This window comes from Sinocyclocheilus rhinocerous, unplaced genomic scaffold, assembly GCF_001515625.1.
Source record: "Sinocyclocheilus rhinocerous isolate Xijiao unplaced genomic scaffold, SAMN03320098_v1.1 scaffold19, whole genome shotgun sequence".
Lineage (NCBI taxonomy): Eukaryota > Metazoa > Chordata > Actinopteri > Cypriniformes > Cyprinidae > Sinocyclocheilus > Sinocyclocheilus rhinocerous.
In genome coordinates, this window is record NW_015638975.1 from 2365326 (window position 1) to 2391234 (window position 25909).

Below are 25909 nucleotides of genomic sequence, written 5' to 3' on the forward strand. Positions count from 1 at the left end.
TGAAATTATAAACATTAAATTAATATAGAAATACATTACTGTTGTACTGTAAAATAACAACAGTACAAAAAAAACAAACAAAAAAAATTGTGTTCCGCAGACAAAAGGTTTCGGTTTGGAACAGTTTTGGAACAAATGAGGCTAAGTGAATGATTTTTCATTTTTAGGTGAACTATCCCTTTAAAAAATAAAAATAAAAAATCTAACCCATACATGCCAAGACGATGCAAATAAAAAAGACATCTTGACCAAACAATAAGTTGGCAAACTGACTTCACTGCTGACAAAATTGGCATAATGTTAGAGGCTATCTACGTACACATCTGCGAGTACATTATTGTTTTAATGCATGTCAAAACAAGCTCGTCAACCTCACACACGGAACTCTGCAACTGAGTTTTGTCATTATAAAGGTGGTCTCAACTCACACAAATCTTCACTTATGTACAATCGCAGCTTAGCATATGGAAGTAAAAACAGATATGGCACGACACACACACACACAAAGCTTCAGAACATCATCTCAATCTAGATCTCGTGACTAAACGTCGTCTGCAATCTCAATGGTGTTTCGTTTAGTCTTTCCATCTCAGCAAACGTACAAATGTCACAAGTCAAGAGAAAAAAATCCTTCAAAATACAAAAAAAAAAAAGGAACTGTGTGTGTGTTTTATAGCATATTTGTAAGAAGCGATGTTTAGTGTTGGGGCACGATTACCATATTCTAGGTCACACTGATGTCAGTACTCTAGCTGAAGGTAGAATGGTGAGTTCGATCAAGATTTTGTCAGTTTGGTTCTTCTAGTAGTGAAGTCCTAGAGGCACAAATGCCCCTGATAAGGCGATGAGAGAGACTGCTGTTTTGAAGACATGCACATGTAGAAAGGCAGCGAATTCATCCGCACAGGACGTGATGTCAGAAGGCAGGGTGGGGGGCAGGGACCGGTGACAGCAGCTGGGTGAGTGGCGGCAGTGAAAGGCCAATTAGACAATCACACAATGGCAGCCGCTCTTATCCTTCTCTTTGCGCGTGGGCTCCGGCGAGGGTGGGCACTCTTGCTCCTGGAACTTCCTGTGAGAGGATGTGACAATCAGTCAAAACATGTTGCACATTTAGTGTACAAATCTCTGAGCTCAAATTAAAATTACATGTCATATGAGACATTTGGCTTCCAACTGAATTTATTTCAATTTATTTCGTTATTTTTAATTGAAACTATTAAAAATTGTTTTCGGTAACTGAAATAAGGCTAAAATGAAATGTAAATATAAAGTCTAAAAAAAAAAGAACTTATATTAGAAATGTTAAAAACGAGAAATGTTACCTTTAGAAATACAATAAATCAGTTTAAGCTGAAATTCTAAAATTACTAAAACACATAAAAATTAATAAAAATTTAAGCTAAATAGAAATTGACAAAAGCACATAAAAAATTTACCTAACCTAAAATTTGAAAAATAGAACAATAAAGCCAATTTAACACTATAATAATATATAAATAATGCTAAAATAACACTGAACTGAAAACAGTTCAGCCGTACACATATTGTCAATCTGTTCAGTGCAGCTGCATTTTTTGTTTCATTTTTTTTATGAAAAACCCAGATGCAGTGTATAAAAGATAAGGATATTATATCCCACAATGCAAGACATTTTTACTCTTAAAATTGGATAAAGTAGACACCAATAGCTCTATTAAATATGCAACATAATGAGAACATAATGACAACATTGTAGCATACTATTGTTTGAAATGTTTATAATTTCTTAATGTTTACAGATTTACATACTTATTCCAAAACGGTATGCAAGTATGCAAAGTGCTCCATTCCAACCACAGACTGCTGTTTGTCTGCTGCCACCATCTGGTGGTACAACAGCAATGTATGACATACACACACACACACACACACTCACACTCTCTCTCACACACACACACACACACCTTATGACTCGGACCAGCTCGTGGAAAGCCTGGTCTACATTCATACGGATCTTAGCTGAGGCCTCCATGTATGTGACTTTGAGTTGTCGGGCGAGCTGCTGGCCCTCCTCCTGGGTCACCTGAAAAAGAAATCCATCCTTAATTAAAATCCAGCTATGCACTTCATTTTTAAACGAGAAATGTTACCTTTAGAAATACAATAAATCAGTTTAAGCTGAAATTCTAAAATTACTAAAACACATAAAAATTAATAAAAATTTAAGCTAAATAGAAATTGACAAAAGCACATAAAAAATTTACCTAACCTAAAATTTGAAAAATAGAACAATAAAGCCAATTTAACACTATAATAATATATAAATAATGCTAAAATAACACTGAACTGAAAACAGTTCAGCCGTACACATATTGTCAATCTGTTCAGTGCAGCTGCATTTTTTGTTTCATTTTTTTTATGAAAAACCCAGATGCAGTGTATAAAAGATAAGGATATTATATCCCACAATGCAAGACATTTTTACTCTTAAAATTGGATAAAGTAGACACCAATAGCTCTATTAAATATGCAACATAATGAGAACATAATGACAACATTGTAGCATACTATTGTTTGAAATGTTTATAATTTCTTAATGTTTACAGATTTACATACTTATTCCAAAACGGTATGCAAGTATGCAAAGTGCTCCATTCCAACCACAGACTGCTGTTTGTCTGCTGCCACCATCTGGTGGTACAACAGCAATGTATGACATACACACACACACACACACACTCACACTCTCTCTCACACACACACACACACACCTTATGACTCGGACCAGCTCGTGGAAAGCCTGGTCTACATTCATACGGATCTTAGCTGAGGCCTCCATGTATGTGACTTTGAGTTGTCGGGCGAGCTGCTGACCCTCCTCCTGGGTCACCTGAAAAAGAAATCCATCCTTAATTAAAATCCAGCTATGCACTTCATTTTTTCTCCTATCATAGTTTTTATTTTCTGTTCGATATTGATTAAAACAATGTGTCTCATAAGGTGCCTTTCATAAAAGTAAAAACAATTGATGCAGTCAATTTACAACAGGCTGACGTTTTCTGTTCTGACACTAGGTGGCAGTGTAACACAATCTGAGTGTCTATCTATGCACTCAGTAACCCCATATCTTTTATTATCATCTCTCTCTCAGACACACACACTCTGTGATATTTTTCAGCCTTTCAGTTCATTGATTGTCAGGATTGAATTTCATCCACATGTAATTACTGTGACACTGTGCTCTTGAGTTCTGTATATATGTGTGCAGTATGTACACGTGTCATTTTACAACAGGAACTATATAGACAGAATCTCTGCAATGGATACAACAGACTGCCAAGTCATGCTAAGATTGCAATGCAGACAAAGAGTATTAAAATGTTCATATCAATACTCATTCAGTGCAGCTCTCTGAAATTGCAGCACTTGAAGTGATTCATGCCACTCACTTGTCTCTGTTGCTCAAGATCAGCTTTGTTACCCACTAGAATCATGGGAAATTCATCCCGGTCCTTCACTCTCAAAATCTGTCGTTGGAACTTGTAGATCTCTTCAAAGCTGAGGAAAACAAGATGATGCATAGCCATTAAAAAGGTCCAAGCAGCTTGAAACTAGCAATGCATTTTCTCTCAGACACACACTCACACACACAAATACAAACATGAAAACGTTATCCTTTTTTTGTTATGCTGATAAATATATGTTTGTGGAAACCTTAATGCATTTTCTTCAGGATCCATTGATGAATAAAAAAATCAGAACAGCATTTATTTAAATTATTTTTTTTGTAACAATGTTAAAGTCTTTACTATCATTTCTGATAAATATAATGCATTCATACTGAATAGAAGTATTATTTTAATTTTTTAAAAATCATACTGACCCCAAACGTATATATAGTGGTTCAAAATTTTCTTCACATAACATAAAATAGTGAAAGAAATGTAATTTATTCATTTAACAGAAACTGAGATTTCAGTCAAAACATTTGAAAAAAAATGCAGTTTATTAAGGTTTCACTATATGAAACTAAATAAAATTAAATATGGCAGCGGCTATTTACACTAAATGAAAATAGCATATTTTCTTAGTGACATGCTATTTACACTAAGTGCAAATAGCTATAGACTATGTTAAAACTACAGGATTTTCTGCTATTTATACTACTTATTGCAAATAGTGGCAATTATCTGCACCTCAGTATTGTAGTACATTATAAAACAGTATGCAATAACAATGTAATGAGTGTAAATTGTAATTTTAATTCAAATTATTAAATGGATGCTACCTTATTGGGACTATAAAGCCCTCCCTACACCTACCCTAACCCTCCCCGATACGTTATTTTCAACTTTTCAGTTATTTCCTTCATTTTTATTGAAAATAAATGCCTTTCCGATGAACTATGAGATTTGCAAAGGGAAAAAAAAAAGCGTTTGGCAAAAGGCGGATTCAACCTCGGGTCGATCACGTTAAAAATGACTACGGCACACACTTTACCATCTAGCCACTGGAGCTGTTGTTAGGCGATCGTCTTTTGTAGTGTTGACTAGCCCAATCACACATTGGTGGGCGGAGTTAGTGTAAATAGCCTCTGTCAACAAGGCGGCCTATTTGCACTTAGTGTAAATAGACACTCCGATTAAATATACTTTTCAAAGTTAAGACAAAAACTGTGTGGAAACTTTGTGGAAAATACTATAAGTAACTATACTAGTGGTTTTTCTGCTAAGACACCTGGTGTGTCAACTTGAGGGAAACTAATAACAAAACAACAAAAAAACTCCTTATAATTGGCCGATAACCCATATGGTCCCAATATATCAGGCATCCCTAGTGAGGAGGACGTTTTCAGAAATGATTAAATAAAAGCACACGCATACACCCACAAAGCAGAGCTCCACCTCTCCACAAAACCTAAATGGAATGCAAGCCCACCCTTCCAGCTGATGAGCAGCTATCTCTGTTTTGGGCCACAGAACTGCATTACAGTACACAGGATGACATAAGGTCACTCAGTTCTCATGCCGCTGCTATAAACTTTCCAGTAACGCTGTAAGATGGCTAGAAGCTGTATTACGGAGAAAAGTGTGTGGAAGCTGGGGAGGGAAGGACACTCATATGAGGTCTCTGTTGATTCTAACAATACGAGTCGTCTAAATGTCATGCAGGAGGAGGAAATGCTTGTCATAGACTCTGGAGAGATTGAGAGAGTGTGTGCAGAGAGGCCTGCGCCATCGGCTCTGAGCGGGGTAATGTAAACGAAGGAAGGAAAGACTGTTTACTGCATAAACACAAAGTGGGAAAGACTCTAAGAGGGCACAAACCGGCTGATCACACTCCTCATTCCTCGAGGACACACACTGCAACGTGTGTGAGATCTGTTTATTTGCATGTGCTGGGTTTCACCGAGACAAAACCTGGGGCGTAAATTAGCACGCTTCTAATCTGACAGTTACAGAAAATGTAAATGTGTGCAAAGGGGAGGGACATTAATACAACTGGAATGACAAAAACAGAATGAAAGTGAAACTGAGGCAGACAATGTAGGGGAAAGGGGAAGAAAGAGAGAAAGTTGAGAGAAAACGTGAGTGGAACGTTGCTCACCTTCCCCGGTCAGTGACAGAGAAGACGAGAAGGAAGCCCTCCCCTGTCCTCATGTATTGTTCTCTCATGGCTCCAAACTCTTCCTGTCCTGCTGTATCCAGGACTAACAAACACAGAACAGCCATGTTAGTCACCCACAGACAGACTGCACATCAGCACTATGGGTTTGATTAGAACTGTATCTAAATTAAATAAATGATTATTTTCTCTTATATTCAGAATTCTTTATTTATAGGCCTAACAGGAGTTGTGTTGTGTATCTATGGCAACAGTTGGGATTAATAAGTGTATTTACTAACAGGTGTGACTCAAACGGCAGATTGAATAACGTCTGTATGAACACGTGACAGAAGTCGGCTCCCTTCTTGAGTAATGCTTGAAATCACAGGCTCCTTCTGTGTTTTTTTTAGTGATTAGATCACATTAAAGTGGCATGAAATGAAAATTCGCCGTATCTGTTCTTTAAATGCATGTTATTGATCTTATTTTGAACAATGCATGTTTTGTTTTTGACATTTTGTTTGACCTCATTATTTTTTATCAGAATTACATAACTTGATTTTCCAGTAAAACGACAGACTTCTCCTTTTGTGACGTACGCTGGACTTCTCCAATCACTCATTTTGCCTAAACCCCACTTTTGCATGCTCACATTCCCCTGTCTCTGTATTTGAGTGCAATGCCCACATCCAAAAATCCCATCAACAACCGATGGATAGAACTAAGTCCCTGCCCTACTTTTTTATCATAATCTTTTGCATTCAGTTGTACATCACAATACGGAAGATCACATTCTGCTGTGGGACTGTATCTTTTCGACTCGAAGGCCCTCTGCTGTCTAACACAATATTCAAATGACTGTATGTTCTTTAAGAACTGTATGTTCTCCAATAAATACCATAGTTTTTTGGCAGGAAAGTGTTTTTTTAGCATTTTAATTTAGATTACACTTAGATTAAGTTGATATAACAATTATTATAATATTCAATAATAGTATTATTATAATATTCAGTTATAGAATTATTATTGTCCCTTGGAAGTTTGAAGCTGGTACTGTCATCCTGGTTGAACCACTGCTTTAAAGGAAGTCATAAAGATATGAAAAATGTAAAGGTGAGTAAATAATGACAGAATCTTCATGGTTGGTAAACTAAGTCTTTAAAGGGATAGTTCACCCAAAAATGAAAATTCTGTCATTAATTACTTACCCTCATGTCATTCCAAACATGTAACACCTTCGTTCATCTTCAGAACACAAATTAAGATATTTTTGATGAAATCCAAGAGCTTTCTGACCCTGCATAGACAGCAACACAACTACCACTCACAAAAAGTATTCTCGTAGCTTCATAAAATTACGGTTGAACCACTGATGTCACATGGACTATTTTAATGATGTCCTTACTACGTTTCTGGGCCTTGAACGTGGTAGTTGCATTGCTGTCTATGCAGGGTCAGAAAGCTCTCGGATTTCATTTAAATATATTAATTTGTGTTCTGATGATGAACGAAGGTCTTGCGGGTGTGGAACGATGAGAGCGAGTAATTAATGACATAATTTTCATTTTTGGGTGAACTATCCCTTTAAGTTATGCAATTTTCCGCCTAGAAATTTGTTTTAATTTAAAGTATTTCAAGAGTTTTTTTTTTTTTTTTTACCAGCCATGTATAATATGTATGCTGGAGTAAGTAGTCATTTAGTAGATGCTTTTGTCCAAAGTGATATTACAGTACATTTATTATAACCCCGCCTGCACAAGTATGCATAATGCATAGAATAATAACAAAATGCACCAGTTCCTCTGTAATTTATCTGATCTCTATGGTGCATTATCAAATCATAAAGTGCTTCATCTTTGCTGCCGGTTAGCAGTATGTTGTTTCCCTACATCCTGTGCGATTTGTTTGACAATCAGACTCCTTCATCCATCAGCGGCATACTTACTGTCCAGCCGCGCAGGCCTCTCGTCAATCACACACTGCTTTGTGTAGGAGTCTTCAATCGTAGGGTCATAGTCAGTGACGAAGTATGACTAAACAAAAAAGAGAGAGAAATATAAACAAGAAAAGCTGTATAAGGAGATGGGAAGGCATCAAGACACATTCATATTCAATATATGAGAGATCCTGTCTACTAAAATGCTTTAATCTCTTTGGATTTTGATAGAATCGATGTCTCCTTGACAGCTTACAAAATCCCAGAATCCTATGTATGTGGTTTGATGGATAGCAGAAATGAATAAACATGGCATTTGACGAAGCAGCTAAAAGACTTTTATTTAGAAATGTCAATATTTTGACTCAATTTTTACCAGGGAATTAGCATTGTAGTCTCTAAATATTGCTTGTTTATATCTAAAGCTCACTTGAATTCATTTTAGATCATTAGATGTGATGTTAACCAGCCTGTCTGACACCAGTTTCCTTTTTGAGGAACCTTCATACACAAACATCATAAAAAACAACATTTACTTCAGCTTTGAGGGATCTACATGCATAAAGAGCATTTGTTTTGAAAGCTAGGCTAAATGAGGGCTTAGACTCATAACACAACCCAACAGAAAAACTGTTCTGTCTCTTCTGAAAAATAAAAAAAGAGGTCCACCCTTGTGTGTATGGTCAAAACATGCCCTGACTTCATGTCAACATTATCTGAGCGGCCCTCCGTTTGGGGTTGATAATTATGGTTAATTAACCGCAAACTTTTCCGTTTCCACAGGCTATGTTTCTATGCTAATCTGAACACGGTATCAGTTTGTAGGAGAAGGGGGAGTTCTAAGGAGGCATTTTTCACATTTTTCCCATGTTTTGTGTGCCTCTCCTCCCAGGAGGCTGTTTAAGTGACGACAGCTGAACGTTATGTTCAGGCTTGTCTCTGTGTCAACTGAACACACGCTCATGCTCACACAAACACACAATGCCTAAGCAGTAGCTTCCTATTATGAGTTTGACTTATTGATGTTCCTGTAACCACTGGTTGAGTAAGCCGTTTTTAGCAACGAAACGAGAAGCACTCCAAAAATGAGAGTAGGGTTAAGCTTTGTTCTCTTTTCTGCATCAACCATTCACTAAGGATTGAATACAAGCCTACACTGGAAAACCAGTACCAGTTAAATATTTCTTATGATCTTTAAAAGCTCACAAGCTGTTTACACTAAATGCTTAAAATATTTGTTGAGAAATATGACTTTTGTACAAAATTAAAAATTATTCAGAATTATAATTCAGAATTTACATGTACTTCATATTTCAAAGGGTTAATGACTTTAATGTTATTCTAAAAAGTATAAAATAGTAATAGTAAAGAATGAGTAAGTGTGTCCAAACTTTTGTCTGGTGGTACTTCCACACTACCACTCAAAAGTTTGGGCTCAGTAAGATTTATTTATTTTTTTAGCTTTTGGTGCTCACCAGGGCTGCATTTATTTGATCAAAATATCATAAAAACAGTAATATTGTGAAATATTATTACAATTTTTATACATAGTTATTTCTGTGATGGCAAAGCATTACTCCAGCCTTCAGTGTCACATGATCCTTCCAAAATCATTTTAACATGCTGATTTGGAAAGGAAAAGAAGGAAAGGACGTGACGTGTGGCCAAGTATGGTGTCCCATACTTGGAATTTGTGCTCTGCATTTAACCCATCCATGTGCACACACACAGCAGTGAGTAGTGAACAAACATGCACACACACACCGTGAACACACACCCAGAGCAGTGGACAGCCAATGCTGCGGCGCCCGGGGAGCAATTGGGGGTTCGGTGCCTTGCTCAAGGGTCTTACCTCAAGTCGTGGTATTGAGGGTGAAGAGAGCGCTGGATATTCACTCCCCCCACCTACAATCCCTGCCGGACCTGAGACTCGAACCCGCAACCTTCGGGTTACAAGTCCGACTCTCTATCCATTAGGCCACGACTGCTGCTCAAGAAACATTTATTATCAATTTAAAAAAAACAGTTGTTCAATCTAATACCTAATACTAAAAGCGATACATTTTTCAGTATACTTTGCTGAACAGACAGTTCAAAATCAATTCAATTTAATGCATCCTTGCTGAATAAAAGTATACATTTCTTTAAAAAAAAAAAACGAACTGACCACTTAAAACAAGCAGAAAAAGCTGCTTAATAAAGCAGATAATTTACACTTAATATTCAGGGTACATTCTCTAAAAGTGTTATGTAATTTTGCCTCTCAGCTAAATGCATCTAATTTTTAAGTTGCCGTAAAGAATTGTAGAATTCTAAAAATATTTTTTTCCAAAAAGTTTTCCTAAATACTCTCTGCTGTCTAAAACTTCTCAAAAAAAAAACAAAAAAACACAGGAATTCCCAGCCCAAATTCATGCCAAGATTGCTGACTGGCTCGTGCAGGCTGTGGTCAGATTTTTTGGCTGTCACAGAGACAGTGATATCACAAGACATCTATTTTCAGTGATAACTGTCAGGTGATACTGACATTTTCCTGTGTGCTGATCCAAAATAAGCTTTAAACAGAATCAGATTATTTGCAGCATACTGCTATTTTTAAAGCGAAGGCAAAGTACATTTGCAAACGTTTCTGAAAGTGAGCAAATGAAGCATGCATGTTAGCGCTTGTGCGTTGACATGAAGTCTGTAAACCCTCGCTCTTTTTTCTTGACATCAGTCATCCTTTCACACAGTGGCTCCTCTGAATGCACTGCATGCAAGACTCCATTGCGTGCACTTTCCACTGTTCAATAATTCATCAGCAGTGCTGTATATGCAGTCGACTTCATCGCTCACTCGTCGCAGTGGGGATACACGCAGAATGAGGTGAAAGAGAGCAATACAGATTAGTGCTGGGCGGTATACCGGTTCATACCGAATACCGGTGTTTATTTTTGTTATGATATGAATTAATGAGTGACTCATGGTTAACATGTATTAAAAGGGATCGTGTTTAGTCACTATTTAGTTTGGTATTTTTTGACAATATTCACTCACTAATACAGATGGACAGACAGAGAGAAAATACCTGCTGCTAATTCCAACAAACACAAAATATTTTAAGCACTGCACCTTCCATTGAAGTCATGTGAACAAAAGAACAAGGCACCTGATTTCGTGATAATGCTACAACCTATTGAGAGTGAAAGTCACACTTTAGTTTGATGAGTAAGTGAGAAAGAGAGTTAAAAAACATCAGTCTGCACGTGATCAGTCCAAACCTTTAGTCATGATTCAACATGGGAGCTCACACATTCCACAGTTTCCTGCACAGCAACACCTCTCAAACCGACAGCATGTCACTGTCCTCATCATGACCACACACACACACACACACACACACACACACACTTTTGTTTCTGTGAATTGTGGGGACTTTCAATAGACTTCTATTATTTTTATACTGACCAAACTATATTTTCTATCCCCTAACCCTAAACCTACCCCTTACAGTAAACCTGTTTGCATTGTTACACTTTCAGATAAACATCATTTACTATTTTTAATCATTTTTTTCCCCTCGTGGGGACTGCAGGCCGGTCCCCACAATGTCAAAAAAATTTCAGGTTTTACTATCCTTGTGGTGACATTTGGTCCCCTCAATGTAGCATAAACAAGTACACACACACACACACACACACACACTTACCTACACCCCGTTTAAACGTTTGGGATCAGTTTCATTTTTTAAACGTTTTTCTGCTGCTCACAAAAGCTGCATTTTTGGGATCAGAAATATAGTAAAAGTGGTAATATTGTGAAATATTATTACAATAAAATATCAGTTTACTATTTTAATATATATACAATAGGGCTGGAGATTTAATTAGATTACGGTGAAAAATAACACGTTAAAATTATTAACGCATTTAACGCACTTGCCCCGCCCCAGACCTACGTGGGTCATCTGACATTTCATACAGTTGATTGATGACAAATATGAGGCAGGGCAACAACTCACTGCGTGATGGAGCCTGGAGGACATAGTTGGAATGTCCCTAAAATTCAAGATATGGGGCAAAAAAAGCCCCTGTTTGAGTTTTTGTCTCATATTTACATCATATAGTTAAGCAATATCCCACGAGCAATAAGTGCAATATCACACGAGTGCAAATGTGATACTGATCTTATACAACAGTTCAATAAATAAGAAGTTAATATTGTGTTATTTTAGACACAATGTTGTCTGTTTTGCTCAATTTTGCCAACGAAAATATAAAGACAAAGCAGAACTGTTCGTCTCCGAGCAACACGCAGCTGCATTTCATTTCTTAATGCACGTTTTGAACGAATTGGGAGAACCATTAGGATCATTGGATTTGAAGCGGCACTGCCCAGACCAATCGGTTTATGACATCAAAAGCATGCAGAGTCGTCTGCTCTCTAATCGCTTTCGTGGTACTTTGATGTCACACACCGTTCGATCTGATGGTGATGATCCGCTTCAAGTCGAACAAGCCTAATGATTCAATGGACCATTCATAAAGAGAACCGTTTACTTCACTCCTGAATGAATCAGCCATTGGAACGAATCAAATTAATGAATAAATGACTCGATGACTTAATCATTAAGACATTTACCACCACCTACTGGCAGTTTTAGTTTATTATTTAGAGTATCATTTCATTAAATAAATAATTTCATATTTCCATAGTAATAATAATAATAATAAAATATTAAAAGTAGTAGTTCACCCACCCAAAAATTAAGATTTTGTCATCATTTACTCACCCTCGTGTTGAATCAAACAAAATATTTCTTGCTGAAGCTACTTTTTGTAATGTCTGTTTGATGCTTTACACAACAATGACTTTAAATTATCTTTTGGGAGTAGTTTCTCAGCCAAATTTGATGTGCGATGAATTTGCGATTAATTCGATTAATTAATCGCCACGTCATGTAATTAATTAGATTAAAAATTGTAATCGCTTACCAGCCCTAATATAAAAATTTAATTTAATCCTGTGACGGCAAAGCTGAATATTCAGCAGCCATTACTTTAGTTTTCTGTGTCACGTGATCCTTCTGAAATCATTGATTTGGTGCTCAAGAAGCATGTCATATTATTACCAATGTTGAAAGCAGGTGTGCAGCTTAAATATTTTGATACTTGTTACATTGTGATACTTTTTTGCAGATTTGTTTTCTTTAATTTTATCAATTTTAATGTATCCTTGCTGAAAAAAAGTTTTAATTTATTAAAAAAAAATTTGAATGGTAGTATAGTTATTTAAATGAGGACATACCATAAACTTATATACACAATTAAATTAATTTAAAATTACTTTTATTTTTATTCTAATGTTTTTATTTCATTTTTTATAAATATTTTCCAGAATATCAGTACGTTCCTAATTTATAACATTTAATTTATTACATTTGTTATCTGCAACAATAGCTCAAAACACCCAAAATATAAAAAACACTTTTACTTTAATTTAATTATTTATATATATTTTTAAAGGGATAGTTCACCCAAAAATGAAAATTTGATGTTTATCTGCTTACCCCCAGGGCATCCAAGATGTAGGTGACTTTGTTTCTTCAGTAGAACACAAATTATGATTTTTAAGTCCAACTGTTGCAGGCAGTCAGTCGTATAATGCATGGCAATGGTAACAAAATCTATGAGAGTAAAAAAAAACATGCACAGACAAATCCAAATTAAACACTGCGGCTCGTGACGATACATTGATGTCCTAAGACACGAAACGATCGGTTATTAGCCGTCGTACCTACAATGACTATGCACCGTGTAAACAATGAGTGACATATACGCGCGAGAGATCACTTCCGGTGCTTGCGTAAACTATGCCAGAGCACGTACACACCTCACGCACCGGAATCCCTTTAAGTCGCTTGATCGTCACCAAAAGAAGGTTGTCATATTTAATCAACTTCTAGGGACAATATTGTAGCCAAAGAATAGCTAAGTAAACCAAAACACATAATCTGCTTTGGTTGTAAGGCAGGTGTAGAGGGTTTGTGGTTGAACAAAGCCTGCATTTCAAAGTCAAACAGTAGCTGTGGGTAGCTGTTTAGTAATGCCCACCTGTACACATCGCCGACCCGATGCCCACCTGTCCTACCTTCGCTCTGTGTGACAGCATGTCCCAGTTGACCTTCATCAGACGTATGAATGACCAGAACTAATGGCTAACTCTAACAGTGGGGGGTCCATCTGCTTTGGCCCTCACACAAACTCTCCCACAGAGAGTGTTTGTTCTTAGAAAGAACCATCCTAAATGCAAATCACAGCTCTTCCCCTCAACAAATCTACACTCTTAAAAATAAAGGTCCTTTATTTGCATCTATGGTTTCATGAAGAACCTTTACGATCCATGGAACCTTTCCATTGCGCAGAAGTTTCTTTATAGTGAAAAAAGGGTTTTTCAAAGAAGAAACTGTTCCTTTAAGAACCAAACACTGAAATGTTCTTTTGGGAAACCAAAAGCGTTCTTCAATGGCATCACTGTAATATGCAAAAATGGCTTTTATTTTTTAGAGTGTAGCCCATTCCATTCAGGCGAGCTGTTGTTGTCATGTGAAAAAGAGCCACGCTGTACCAGTGCAGGAGATCCCTGATATAAACACTTCAGTCATCAGTCGTTCAACATTTTTAGGGGGCCTCCAAACTCCCTGAATGCTGTATAAATGCTCTCCGCGCCAAGGTATACCAATTAAAGAGTGCTAGCCAGAGTTTCCAACCATGTCATACAACTCTCGGCTGCCATAAAGGGTGATTCGAGCCACCTGACGTAAAACATTCTGGGAGAGGAGAGGAAAAGGCCCACCCCAGTGAGTCGAAACCAACAGGGCACCTCCAACGTTTGGCCTAAAGGAAGGAAACTCCACCTACAGGGCCAGCAGCCAGCAAAGTACAGTCCTCTGGGTGGTGATGATTTCACAAAAGAGATATTCCCGTTCCGCCCACCCTCCCACCGCACACAAGGACACTCCTTTCCAGTCCAGTCACTTCTCTTTCTTTCTGCTTTTCAACACCCACCTATCCCTCTATCCATTCATGCATCCTCTATCCACCCAGTGAATTCATACCTTTAAACAGTAAGCGCTTGTTTGCCCAGAAAAAAAAGGTCAGAGCCAATGCAAAGAACAGAGCAATACAGCAATACAAGAAATGGGTAACTGTAAGTGTCTGTAACTGTCTTTGACAATAAAAATGCAAACATAAAAAAAATGTGTGGGTGCACACCAAACTACACTCCAACTTCACTATTCACCCACTTCCTAACCAAAGACGCCTCCACACATTGATCCATCTGACACATTTGAGATATGAATCACATACTAGGGTTGGGCGATGTCTACAAAATTGGCATCGGATGATGTCTACAGTGAAACATCGTGATGGACGATGACATCGGCGGGGGCGAGTTTTTAGTTTTCGGTTACAAATAACCTTGGTATAATTACCCAATTATATAACTGCGAGAAAAATATTTTAATATATATTTTCCTCCCATTTCGTATTTATTCCCTTTAGGGGTCACGTCATTTTCTTTCCGAACACGGTATTGGGATGCGGGGGGGGTAGTGTTTCTACTGGGCAACATTAGTGGACATGATGGAAAATAATGAAACAATAATTATATAATAATAACTTTTGTTTTCAGAAAAAAATATTAAGCAGCAACTGTTTGATCACCAATAATGGGAAATGTTTCCTGAACACCAAATCTGCATATTCAAATTATTTCTGAAGGATCGACTGGAGTAATGGCTGCTGACAATTCAGCTTTGCCATCACATTACATTTTAAAATATATTAAAATAGAAAAAAGTTATCTTCAATTGTAATTATATATTACTGTTTTTACTGAATTAATAAATGCAACCTTGGTGGGCATAAACATATACCAATCTCAGTTTCTCACTGCATGTGTGTGTGTGTGTGTGTGTGTGTGTGTGTGTGTGTGTACACTTATGTATATACGAGTATGTGGAGTAACTGAGTGTGTATTTAGATGACAGGTGTATGGCTCAGAGTCAGATTCAAGGAGACCCTGCTTCGAGTACTGCTTCTTTAATTAAAGCCAGGCTTCTGTTATGCAGCCAGATCACACTTTCCTTTACATTCATCCACCCAAAGTGCCCCTATATATGCTAGGAGTAGAAAATATTAAGTCAATATAAGGTCTTTTCACAACTGAAATACTTGCTTCACGTTTTACCCAAGGTTAACAATTAATCCTGGGTATTCATACGCTGACGTTTCACACTGTACATTCCTAAACCCTGGGTGTAGTGGTGCTAATCCTGCTTCTAAATTACAAGCGTGAAACGTTCCTTAAACCCAGGGTTAAAAGTCATAAAATCATATACATCAAGGATGTGCAAGATTCAGAATTGAAAAATGGGCTCATTCAATTCATAAGCTGGAATTTGAACTGAACTGGCCACACCTCACAGGAAGTTGAAGTGGAATTTGAAATGAGATGACTGGAAGAGGAATTTACTCAACTGCATATGGGTCATTCATCCGTGTCAAATCAACCAAATTTCAGAAATTTCCCCGGCAGTTTTGATTTTGCAAATATTTTTTCTGAAGAAAAATAAACATGTATAGTGATGATAGCCCAAATATTAAATGTCATGGATGAATATTTACTAAGTAATCCACTATTTTGTAGAGGGGGGTCAAAATGGCAGTTTTCACCTGAGATTCAGAGCCAAATTACAGGGGGGTAAAAATGACTTCAGATGGAGCAGGGTTTCATAACCCTGGGTAAAAAGCGGTGCTAATCCTGCTTCTAAATTACGAGCGTGAAACGTTCCTTAAACCCAGGGTTAAAAGTAGGGTTTAGAACAACAAATACCTGGGGTTAAGTGAAGTGTGAAAAGCCCTATACTGTGTGGCATCAGAAGACTTGAAATATAGTGTAGAGTTAAATGGACTCAAATTTTGACATACATTTTAGATTTTTTTTCACTCAGCCGTTTACAATCACTCAAGACAAACTGATAAGGAGGCAAATATCCCATCTTTGTTTAAAAAAAGTTAGTTATAACAAATGTTACTTCTTAGAATATAAGAGACTATAAAACAATATAATATAGAATATTAAAGGGGTCATATGATGCAATTTCAAGTTTTCCTTTCTCTTTGGAGTGTTACAAGCTCTTGGTGCATAAAGGAAGATCTGTAAAGTTGCAAAGACTAAAGTCTCTAATCCAAAGAGATATTCTTTAAAGGTGAGAGAAAAATTACAGTAAAAGGAGATTACATGGTTGTATTCCTCCACTGCATTGACTGTTCAACTTAGACTCCTGTATTACACACCAATGCAGGATTTTCATCTAGTTTTCTATTCAATACAGCTCAATTCAACAGTACATTTGAGAAACACACTCCCATGAGATGGAGCTACTTCTAGGAAGGTTCAAATTAAATAAAAAATGCCAATGCCAACTGGTTTTCATTTTTATGGGCTCTGGGACACAATGAGAGAAGAAGGGACAGATTCATCCTGGAATGTATTCATCACAGTGCAGCTGACTGCTGCAGACAGTGCCAGCTTACAGTCTGAGACCATTTGCTATAGGAAGAACCCTTGTCTTGTAGATAATCATGAAGAAAAATAGGATGGTAGAGACAGGAAAGTCAGGGACATGTGACAAATTGCAGTTACGCTAAGTTTTTAATGATTCCCCTGAAGCCACTGACCATGTTTGTAGTGCTCTCCTGTACACCGGTCAAGCATATCAATCACGTTGAGCAACCTGTAACCAACAATCTCCTTATTCAACATTTTACCATGACGACCTCTCGACATTCAGAGGTCTTCACACGGCTGACCTCCACAAAAGCTAGTAGACGAGCTTGGCCTTTGGCAGCTGTCAGTAATCACGGGCAAATAGCTGTGATGGGACAGTTAAGATGAAGCAGATGGACTGTGTGGTGCTGGTGTCCACACCATGAGTTCAGGGCCTCCAATTCCCTCTCTTTCAGTACAGACTGACTAGCACACAAAAGAGCCTCCATTTCCTGGGGAAACTCCTATTTTTCCCATGAGCTCATGCAACAGCCAAAAGGTTCATTCAATAATACAATATTAACAAGAACAAGGAGCGTATAGGGAGTAATTGTTGAAAGAACACAGGGGATCGTATGTTTCTAGCCAGTGCTTTAAATAATGATGTAGTGTATCACAAAGCATAGGTTAAGCCAACCCTCTACATTGCAAGTAAATCACTCGCATATGCGACTAAATCTTCACTCTGGCGACTAAATGATGTCTAATATTAGCCAATTGCTAATAAATTCTCCGATTTTACTCGCCAGTGTGTGAGTTGGAGGCTAAGTATAAGTTTAGCTCAGATATATTTTCACGGTGTCAAATCAACCAAATATCAGAAATTTCCCCGGCTCAAAGTTTTGATTTTGCTAATATTTTTTTCTGAAGAAAGATAAACATGTATAGTGATGATAGCTCAAATATTGTATGTCATGGATGAATATTTACTAAGTAATCCACTATCCGTTCTGAATCTCAGGTGAAAATTGCCATTTTGACCCCCCTCTACAAAATAGTGGATTACTCCGTAAATATTCATCCATGACATTTAATATTTTGGCTTTCATCACTATACATGTCTAGTCTTTCTTCAGAAAAAATATTAGCAAAATCAAAAATTTGACACTGAATGTCCCATATGCAAAAACAGTCCACCAAAGGAGGAGTATGTCTAAATACAAAATATCTGAAAAATATAGGTTAAAAAAGTTCCTCCTAGATTCTAAAGTGCACATCTGATGGAAACTTTACAATCCCATGAAGCCATAGGAGTGGGGTCTGCAATTCTGCATCCAAAATGTAATTCAAATTCAGGAATTAAATTCTTACTGCTCACATCTTTTGTAAATGGGCTGACGCTCATCTGAAACTTGCGGAACACACTAAACTTCCTGTTGACATCATGTGTTTTAGATAACCAAATGCATTTCCATCCATTTTCTCATCACATGAACTGCAGCTGGAGGCTAAAACCTGCAGAATCAAGAAGACACACAACTCTTTATTTCCATATGTAATCAAGGATTCTAGCACATTCATTGATCGTTCCCAGCAGTGGTCTGAGCAAATCATCTGAAATCCCTGGAAACTCCTCAGAGCAGCTGGTGAGGCATGAAAACCTCCATCTGTGGGTGAAGGAATCTACAGGTGTCCTGTTAAAATGTATAAACTCACATTAAAATCACACAAAACCACATAAACAGACCATGGGGAAATCCAAACCATCGAGATGTGTGTGTAGTGAGGACACCTGTGAATAGTTTTTGAAGTGGAGCTTCATAAACCTGAAATAGTTCAAATGGATCCTGTTGATGGCCTTGCCAACAAGAGGAGCATCCCTGCAGAGTTTAAAAGAACAGAGAGACTGAGAGAGCTGACCAATAGTTTAGGCCTTCAATCATGTTGCAAAAGATCAGCGTGATCTAAACGCTCTGTTTGAACTCTCCAGGGGGTCCTATAAAGACACACGACCAGCAACTGCCCCACTCAACACACTCAAAGAGCTCATTTTACGCAACTGGCTTTTAATCGGCGGCTGACCGCTCTGCGTCATGGCCTATATTTTACCGCAATTTGGGGAACTGGTTTCCAGTTGTGTAACACACTTCCTTGTCACCTGCATAGTTGGCTTTGTTCTACATTACACCAAAACAAGCAGAAGCACAGCATCACATATTAAAAAGAAACACTCTCAGCCTCCCTGTGAGCTCCAGATCCAGAGTTGAGCCACTAATGTTGCTAGGCTGCCACTGTGGCCTGACTGGCCTCTGATTTTGTTGTTGCGAAGGGAAAAAACAGACTTTTTGTTTCGGTTGGCATCAGACCCTGAATGCTAGGACTACGGTATTCTTTTTTCAGTAGCGTAACAGGCTGAAGTGGAGTACCATTCAGTTGGCTGGCCAAGAAAACCAATCAGTCATGGACCACAGTTAAAATTAACTATTTGACCTCATTCATCACAAGTAACTTGGTGACTCCATTAATGCAGTAAAACTATCTTATGCATGAGCTCATACATCTATTAATTTCCATCTGATGTCTTTAGAGCAGCAGCGAAGCAATTCCATATGGTGGTCTTTCGCTTAAAGTTACTCCTCGCAGGTGAACCATACTGAGAAACGTTTACAAACAGAAACTAGATTTTATATTGTAAGGTGTTGTGGGTAGTGGCTAGGGCAAGTCTTTAATGTGTTGCTATGTGGTTTCCTACTGGCCCAAGTCCCATCCCTAAATCTCTATTGCTGTCTGAATTTGCCCCCTATACCGTTATATAGTGCACTATTTGAGGGGATAGCCATTTGTAGCAGTTTCTGAAACCATGCTCTGTGGGAGTCATGCTGAATGAATTACCACAGCTTGGCAAAAAATGGCATACACAACCCTTCCCAGCGAACTCAATGTTCAAAATCGCTCACTTGTTTTCATTCACTCCATTTAAGTAGACTAAACTAATGACAGAATGACAGAATAGTGGAATTTTTTTGAAGCAATTTTGGATGCAGCCTATGATATTCTGGCCCCTTTATTAAAAGTAAAGTTCACCTAAAAATGAAAATATTGTAATTAGGGGTGTGCCATATCATACCGTCCACGATAATACCGGTATAAATTTTTACATGATAAAAAAGTGTCATATCGCGATATCAATGATATAGCGACGCGATGGCGGATATACGTTCCCTAGCGCGCACAACAACAGCAGCGCTACGCAGACTGATCGGTGTATGACATCAAAGTATCGCGAGAGCAGTTCTAGAGCATATTCGAGCGCACACTCTTACCGTCAAAAATAGGCGAGGCACCTATCTGAGAGATGGAGATCCGCTTCTGAAACGTGCCGTGGCGCCGCTGGTGTAAACACAAGCATTGACTAGAGTGGCCGCGTTGGAGCTGTAACGCACCGCAGACGCGTGCAGTGTAAATTAGGGGTAAATAAGGGGTAAGTCACTCTCGCGGTATTTTGACGTCATACACGGATCGGTCTGCTTCAAGTCGAACACACAGCTGCTGCTGCCACCTTATGACAATAGATTTACACTTCGAATTAGGTAGTTTGTCATCAATGACAGTAGCTCATTGGAAAAGGTTGGAAAATGCCCTTCAATTTGTTTGCACTACTAAATGCTGCTGCCTGCCAGCTGCAATCACCAATATAACGTTGTTCCATTTTTTTTTTCTATATCGTCATAAATATCGTTATCGCAAATATTCTTGAAATATTGTGATATAATTTTGAGGCTACCTCGCCCACCCCTAATTGTAATATTGTAATATTTCCTAAATATTACATTGTGCTTCACCAAAATCAATTGAACGCACATACACGGTAAAAAAAATAAATAATCTAAACTGTAAATAAAGCAAAGATTATTGGAGCAGGCTTTATGAGAAAATACTATTTCTGTCTTTTTACAATTTCATGTTTAATTCAATGTTTTACTTGTCATTTTTTTGTAATTATTTGGGAAATTTACTAGCAATTTCTAATTGAACATTGATTCTAAGTAAATTGTACACCTTTTTTTTCTCATATATTTTGCTGACACTCTTGGGTGTACCATGACGCATTTGTGCGATGCTGCTGACGGAGGAGCCGGTGTTCTGACATAGAACACGGATGTGCTGCTTCTTGTTTACAAGCAGAGGAATGCACACGCATGAGTCATGGTTCTCTCGTGAACGCAACACGGAAGAGAAGAAATTGTTGAATAAAGTTGTTATTTTTGTTTTCTTTGCACACAAATAGTATTCTTGTAGCTTGATAACATTACAATTGAACCACTGATGTTACATGGACTATTATAACGATGTCCTTACTACCTTTCTGGGCCTTGAACGTTTCAGTTGCATTGCTGTCTATGGAGGGTCAGAAAGCTCTCGGATTTCATAAAAAATATCTTAATTTGTGTTCCGAAGATGAACGAAGGTCTTACAGGTTTGGGACAACATGAGGTTGAGTAATTAATGACAGAAATTTCATTTTTGGGTGAACTAACCCTTTAAAGTGAGGATGTATTGCCATTTTATTTAATTCCCCCAACCAGATATTCATCAAATCCATAATTTTTGGGGTAAACTATTATGGCTAAACTATTATTATAACTCTTCAATGCAGTCCACTGAATCTTTTGACACATTTTATGGTCTTCGGTGAAAGTTACAATTCATATTCATTAACATCCATATAACAGTGTGGGATGAGTACCACGCCAAAATCTAATACTCAGGGTGAGGAGCAACACTAATATTGATGCTTGCCTTAGCAAGCAGCACTAATTACCAGACCACTTCAGATACCAGGAAGTACATGACACAGAGTTGGATGAGGTCATGTGTTAGCATACTGCAGTCATTCAATGCTTGGAATGTGGTACGAGTCAGCAGTGTCAAAAATGACTATCAGCAGCGCGAGCAGGCCGAGAGTAGTCACCCTCTCGACCCCCATCTAATCAAACAGCCTTCTTTTATGGTTACTGCTCTTCGGCTCGATGTTAACCACCCACATGGTCAGAATTCCACTACCACCACGGCTTTCCAAGGACAAAAGAGGAATTTTCTGATCAAAAGACCTTCACACAGCTTTCTGGCTACGTAATATTATAATATTTTAGAAGTTAAAAAGAGGCTTGTGCGTTGTTCCAGAAAGACTAACAGAATGAGATCTTTGCTTGGCAGCCAGACAGAAATACAGCACCATTACCGTTTTAGGCCAGCAGTCTCCCAATGCACAGAGAACAGAAATGCTATTAAAGCACCAGACTGCTGCTAATAAATAAGAGCTAATGGCACTACGCACCGACTGTCCTCAAGAGCCCTCCTGTTTTATGAAAGCGAGAAGAGAGCAGTACAATTCATCTCCAGACACCATTTTAACACCCGGGGAGGCTGATACAGATCACATTAAAACAAAACGCTCCTCCTTCTCAACAAACATCACTCTATTCTGACAGAGGAATTAGATCTTAATCCTGAAAGAATGTTTTGGTTGCTGAAGATTAGAGGTTACCGCAACCAGAGCTATACGAGTGCAATCTGGGGTCAGGTCCTGCATGCAAAACAAAAATATCAAATGTTTTGTTTGCTTATGCCAAACATTTATCAGACCCACTTGACATGTGTCCTCTTAGGCCAAGTGGTTCTAGTAGGCCACATGCTCTTGGGTCGTGAAGCAGGCTGTGAGACACACGTCCATCACCTGTTGAGGAGCTCTCCGGCCCCCTGCTTTCTATGCAACAGCTGCACCGCTAATGAACTCAACTCGGCCGTCTAAACTGAACCTGTCTCGCTCGCTGACAACTGGCCTGCCCCTGTGAACTGGACCCCAGGCACCAGCAGACTGAGAAGATCTCCTGCAGTACAACGATACAGATCGGTTGGACTGGATCATGTGTGCTTTAATTGTCTATTTTATTAAATGATTATACAAAAAATATTCTCATTTATTGCTCTACAAAGGCCTTTAGCTGTTCATAGGAAATGGGATTATTAGAATCACTGAGTCTGGATTCCTGAAATCCTCAGTCCCTGTCTACTCCGACAATGTGAATGAATTTCAGGAAACCGTGGCATTGGATTACCGTCACAGTTTGAACTAAAACAGTAAACCGCTAACAGAAAAACTATACACCACAAAATAGGTTTCCATCCGCATATTTTTATGCAAATTGCATAAATTTGATAGGTGGAAACACCAAAGTGCAATTCAAATTTCTGAAATGTGAATAAAAAGCATATGCTCACCAAGGTTATTTTCGTAAACGAAAACTAGAACTAAGACTAAAACGATTGATGAAAAAACAATTTCGTAAACTGAAATAAAATAAAAACGTCAAAATATTTGAAAAACTAAAACGAAACGAAACTAACAACAGGTATTGAAAAACTAACTGAAATAAAATAATAATTATCAAAAATAAATAATCGTTTTCGTATTCATTACGTTCTCACCCCTTGGCGGAAAAATATACGAGCTGCATGGAGGTTTAGGGAAATAGCCTACCTGTAATGGCGCATCACGCACATGGGGTTATCGAGACGCAAAGCAGTTTAAAGCCTGCACGGGTCCTGTTTGGTAAACGTGCACCAGCAGTACTTAACAGAACACCCGACCCATTATCTGACAGCAGCACTAATTTAATTCTGTACCAGACCAGAACCGTTTGACATAAAGACCGCGAGTATCGACCCGAACTCTGTAATAGATTTCATTACATCAGGTAAGGAAGATTATTTATTTTATCATGTAACACAAGCAATCAAACCAACAGGCATTCTAAGTTGGTGCTTTGATGAAAAAGACATGCAGCGCAACATGATAATTAACAGAAAAAAAGATGAGAATGCGCATCCTTTCTGAAAACAATACAAAACTTTTGCATCTTGTGATTACTTCCAGCCACCAAGCTTTTGAGCAAATGTGCATTGGCTAAATCACATCATGCACACGCTTATAATTCTTTATAAATGAAAAGAACATTCAAATATAAGCCTTTACTGTTAAATGCGATTGCCGTTATTATTGAATTTCATTAGTCCCAGTTTTGATTGATGCACGGCTGTTAACGGAAAAGTGAGCAAGACACCACAGTTACAATATCATGATTATGGTTAAATAAGGAAAGACATATAACCAAATCAGGCTACATTTATTTTCATACTAAATATCTCAACACACATCATTGGATATGACATTAAGCGCAACTTGTGTAAATTAATTTAGTAAAAAAGGCATCATGCTTTCTGTGGCGTATATTTGTATACTTTTACTATCTAATCAATCTCAGCATGCGTTAATTTTGTGTCGCTATATGTTTGCCTCACTAAGGTTAAATTATGTCTTTGTTTGGCCTGCGCTCTGGAAGTGATCTGTTAATTCTGCTAAACTTTCATTAAAACTGAAACTAAAACTGAAACTAAACTATATAAAAACTAAATAAAAATGTGTTCACAAAATAAAAACTAAACTAAAACTAACAAAAATATGAATGAAACTAATAAAAACTAAACTGAATTTTATAGCAAATTTGAAAACGATATTAAAATAAAACATTTAAAAATTCAAAACTATATTAACCTTGATGCTCACTTGAGGTACAACCTGTTGGTTTAGCAAGAAGATAGGCGCATAAACTACAGTTTAAACACATTTACTGAATAAATTCTTAACTGTGCATCAAAAAATTCAACATATCATGTGACTGAGGAATTCACTAACAATTCGCTTTAGAAATCTGCCATCGATCAGTAATTTGAAGAGTGTTTTGTCTATATGTTCTAAATTGCAAGTAATTAATTATAAAAATTTATAAAACGTGATTTAATTTCATCATCTTAAAGGATGTAAAAATCTACAATTTATTACTTATTTATGATTATTATGATTTAATTATTTAAATTATTACGATCACCAAACTGCAATTAAAATGTCTAAAATGTGTATGTTCATAATAATTTTGTAGATAAAAGTTTGTTTGGTAAGACATGCACATAAAGTGTGATAGAAACACATTTAGTGAACACATTCACTTTTTTTCAACACGCCTAAATGAATACCTCATGAGATCTGCGATAAATTACTAGCAAATATGTAGTTTGTCAAAACATTTAGCATATAATATACATTTAAAATAAAATCTTGCTTCATTTATTAACATTAAAAGAAACATACATTAATAATGTGTTACTTAATTTGATAAAAGAGGCCAGTGGTTACAACATCCATGTAGGGATGCAGCGATTAACCGGTTTCGCGATTAACCGCGCTTTAAAACGTCACGGTTAATTAATCGTAAAGGTTCCGCTAAACCGAGTGTTTCTGTTACACGGAACGGAACTGTTGCAGCTTACGCAAAATGAAAACGAAGTTACAATAGCGTTGCACCAGCTTAAAATGCTGTGTTTATCAGAGGCACGGAGGCTACTACATACATTAGATTAACTATGACAGAGGAACCAAACAGCGATCCTTTATTTCCACCAGAGAAATGCCTGTCGATAGTGTGGGACCCTTTTGGGTACGCCAAGAATGACCAGGGTGTCATTTAAATATTGCTGTAAAAAACTGCTGCTAAAGAGCGACTGCATAAGGGATAATGCACGGCTAGCTGTACATTGAATGATTTTAATGCACGACGTGAAGGCAAGAACCACCTGACGCGAAGCTACAGCTCATTAGCTCAGCATTCTGCCCGCTTCAGATCAGAAAGAGATGAAATAGTGCGGTAAGATCACATTTATTTGAATTAATTAATTATAACATTTAGCTACTTGAATTAATTATTCGAGAGAGAGAGAGAGAGAGAGAGAGAG

At 37.6% G+C, this 25909-nt stretch overlaps 1 protein-coding gene and 1 long non-coding RNA gene across 3 annotated transcripts in view; both read right to left on the reverse strand.

Moving 5' to 3' along the window:
• Positions 1-680: 680 nt before the first annotated feature.
• The window catches only part of LOC107750544 (ras-related protein R-Ras2), a 42059-nt gene continuing 16830 nt past the window's right edge, over positions 681-25909 (reverse strand). Inside the window, exons 3-7 of one of the 2 annotated variants that reach the window (XM_016565980.1) lie at positions 7535-7622; positions 5590-5692; positions 3432-3540; positions 2754-2872; positions 681-1072 (exon numbers count right to left, since the gene is read on the reverse strand). In XM_016565980.1, coding sequence (XP_016421466.1) covers positions 985-1072; positions 2754-2872; positions 3432-3540; positions 5590-5692; positions 7535-7622 — 507 coding nt within the window. In that variant the 3' untranslated portion in view covers positions 681-984. Of the gene's footprint in view, positions 1073-1946; positions 2066-2753; positions 2873-3431; positions 3541-5589; positions 5693-7534; positions 7623-25909 lie in introns of both variants that reach the window. The other variant, XM_016565979.1, reaches the window with a different exon arrangement.
• The window catches only part of LOC107750545 (uncharacterized), a 7371-nt gene continuing 5917 nt past the window's right edge, over positions 24456-25909 (reverse strand). Inside the window, exon 3 of the long non-coding RNA XR_001641153.1 lies at positions 24456-24466. This is a non-coding gene — a long non-coding RNA (uncharacterized LOC107750545). The remainder of the gene's footprint in view (positions 24467-25909) is intronic.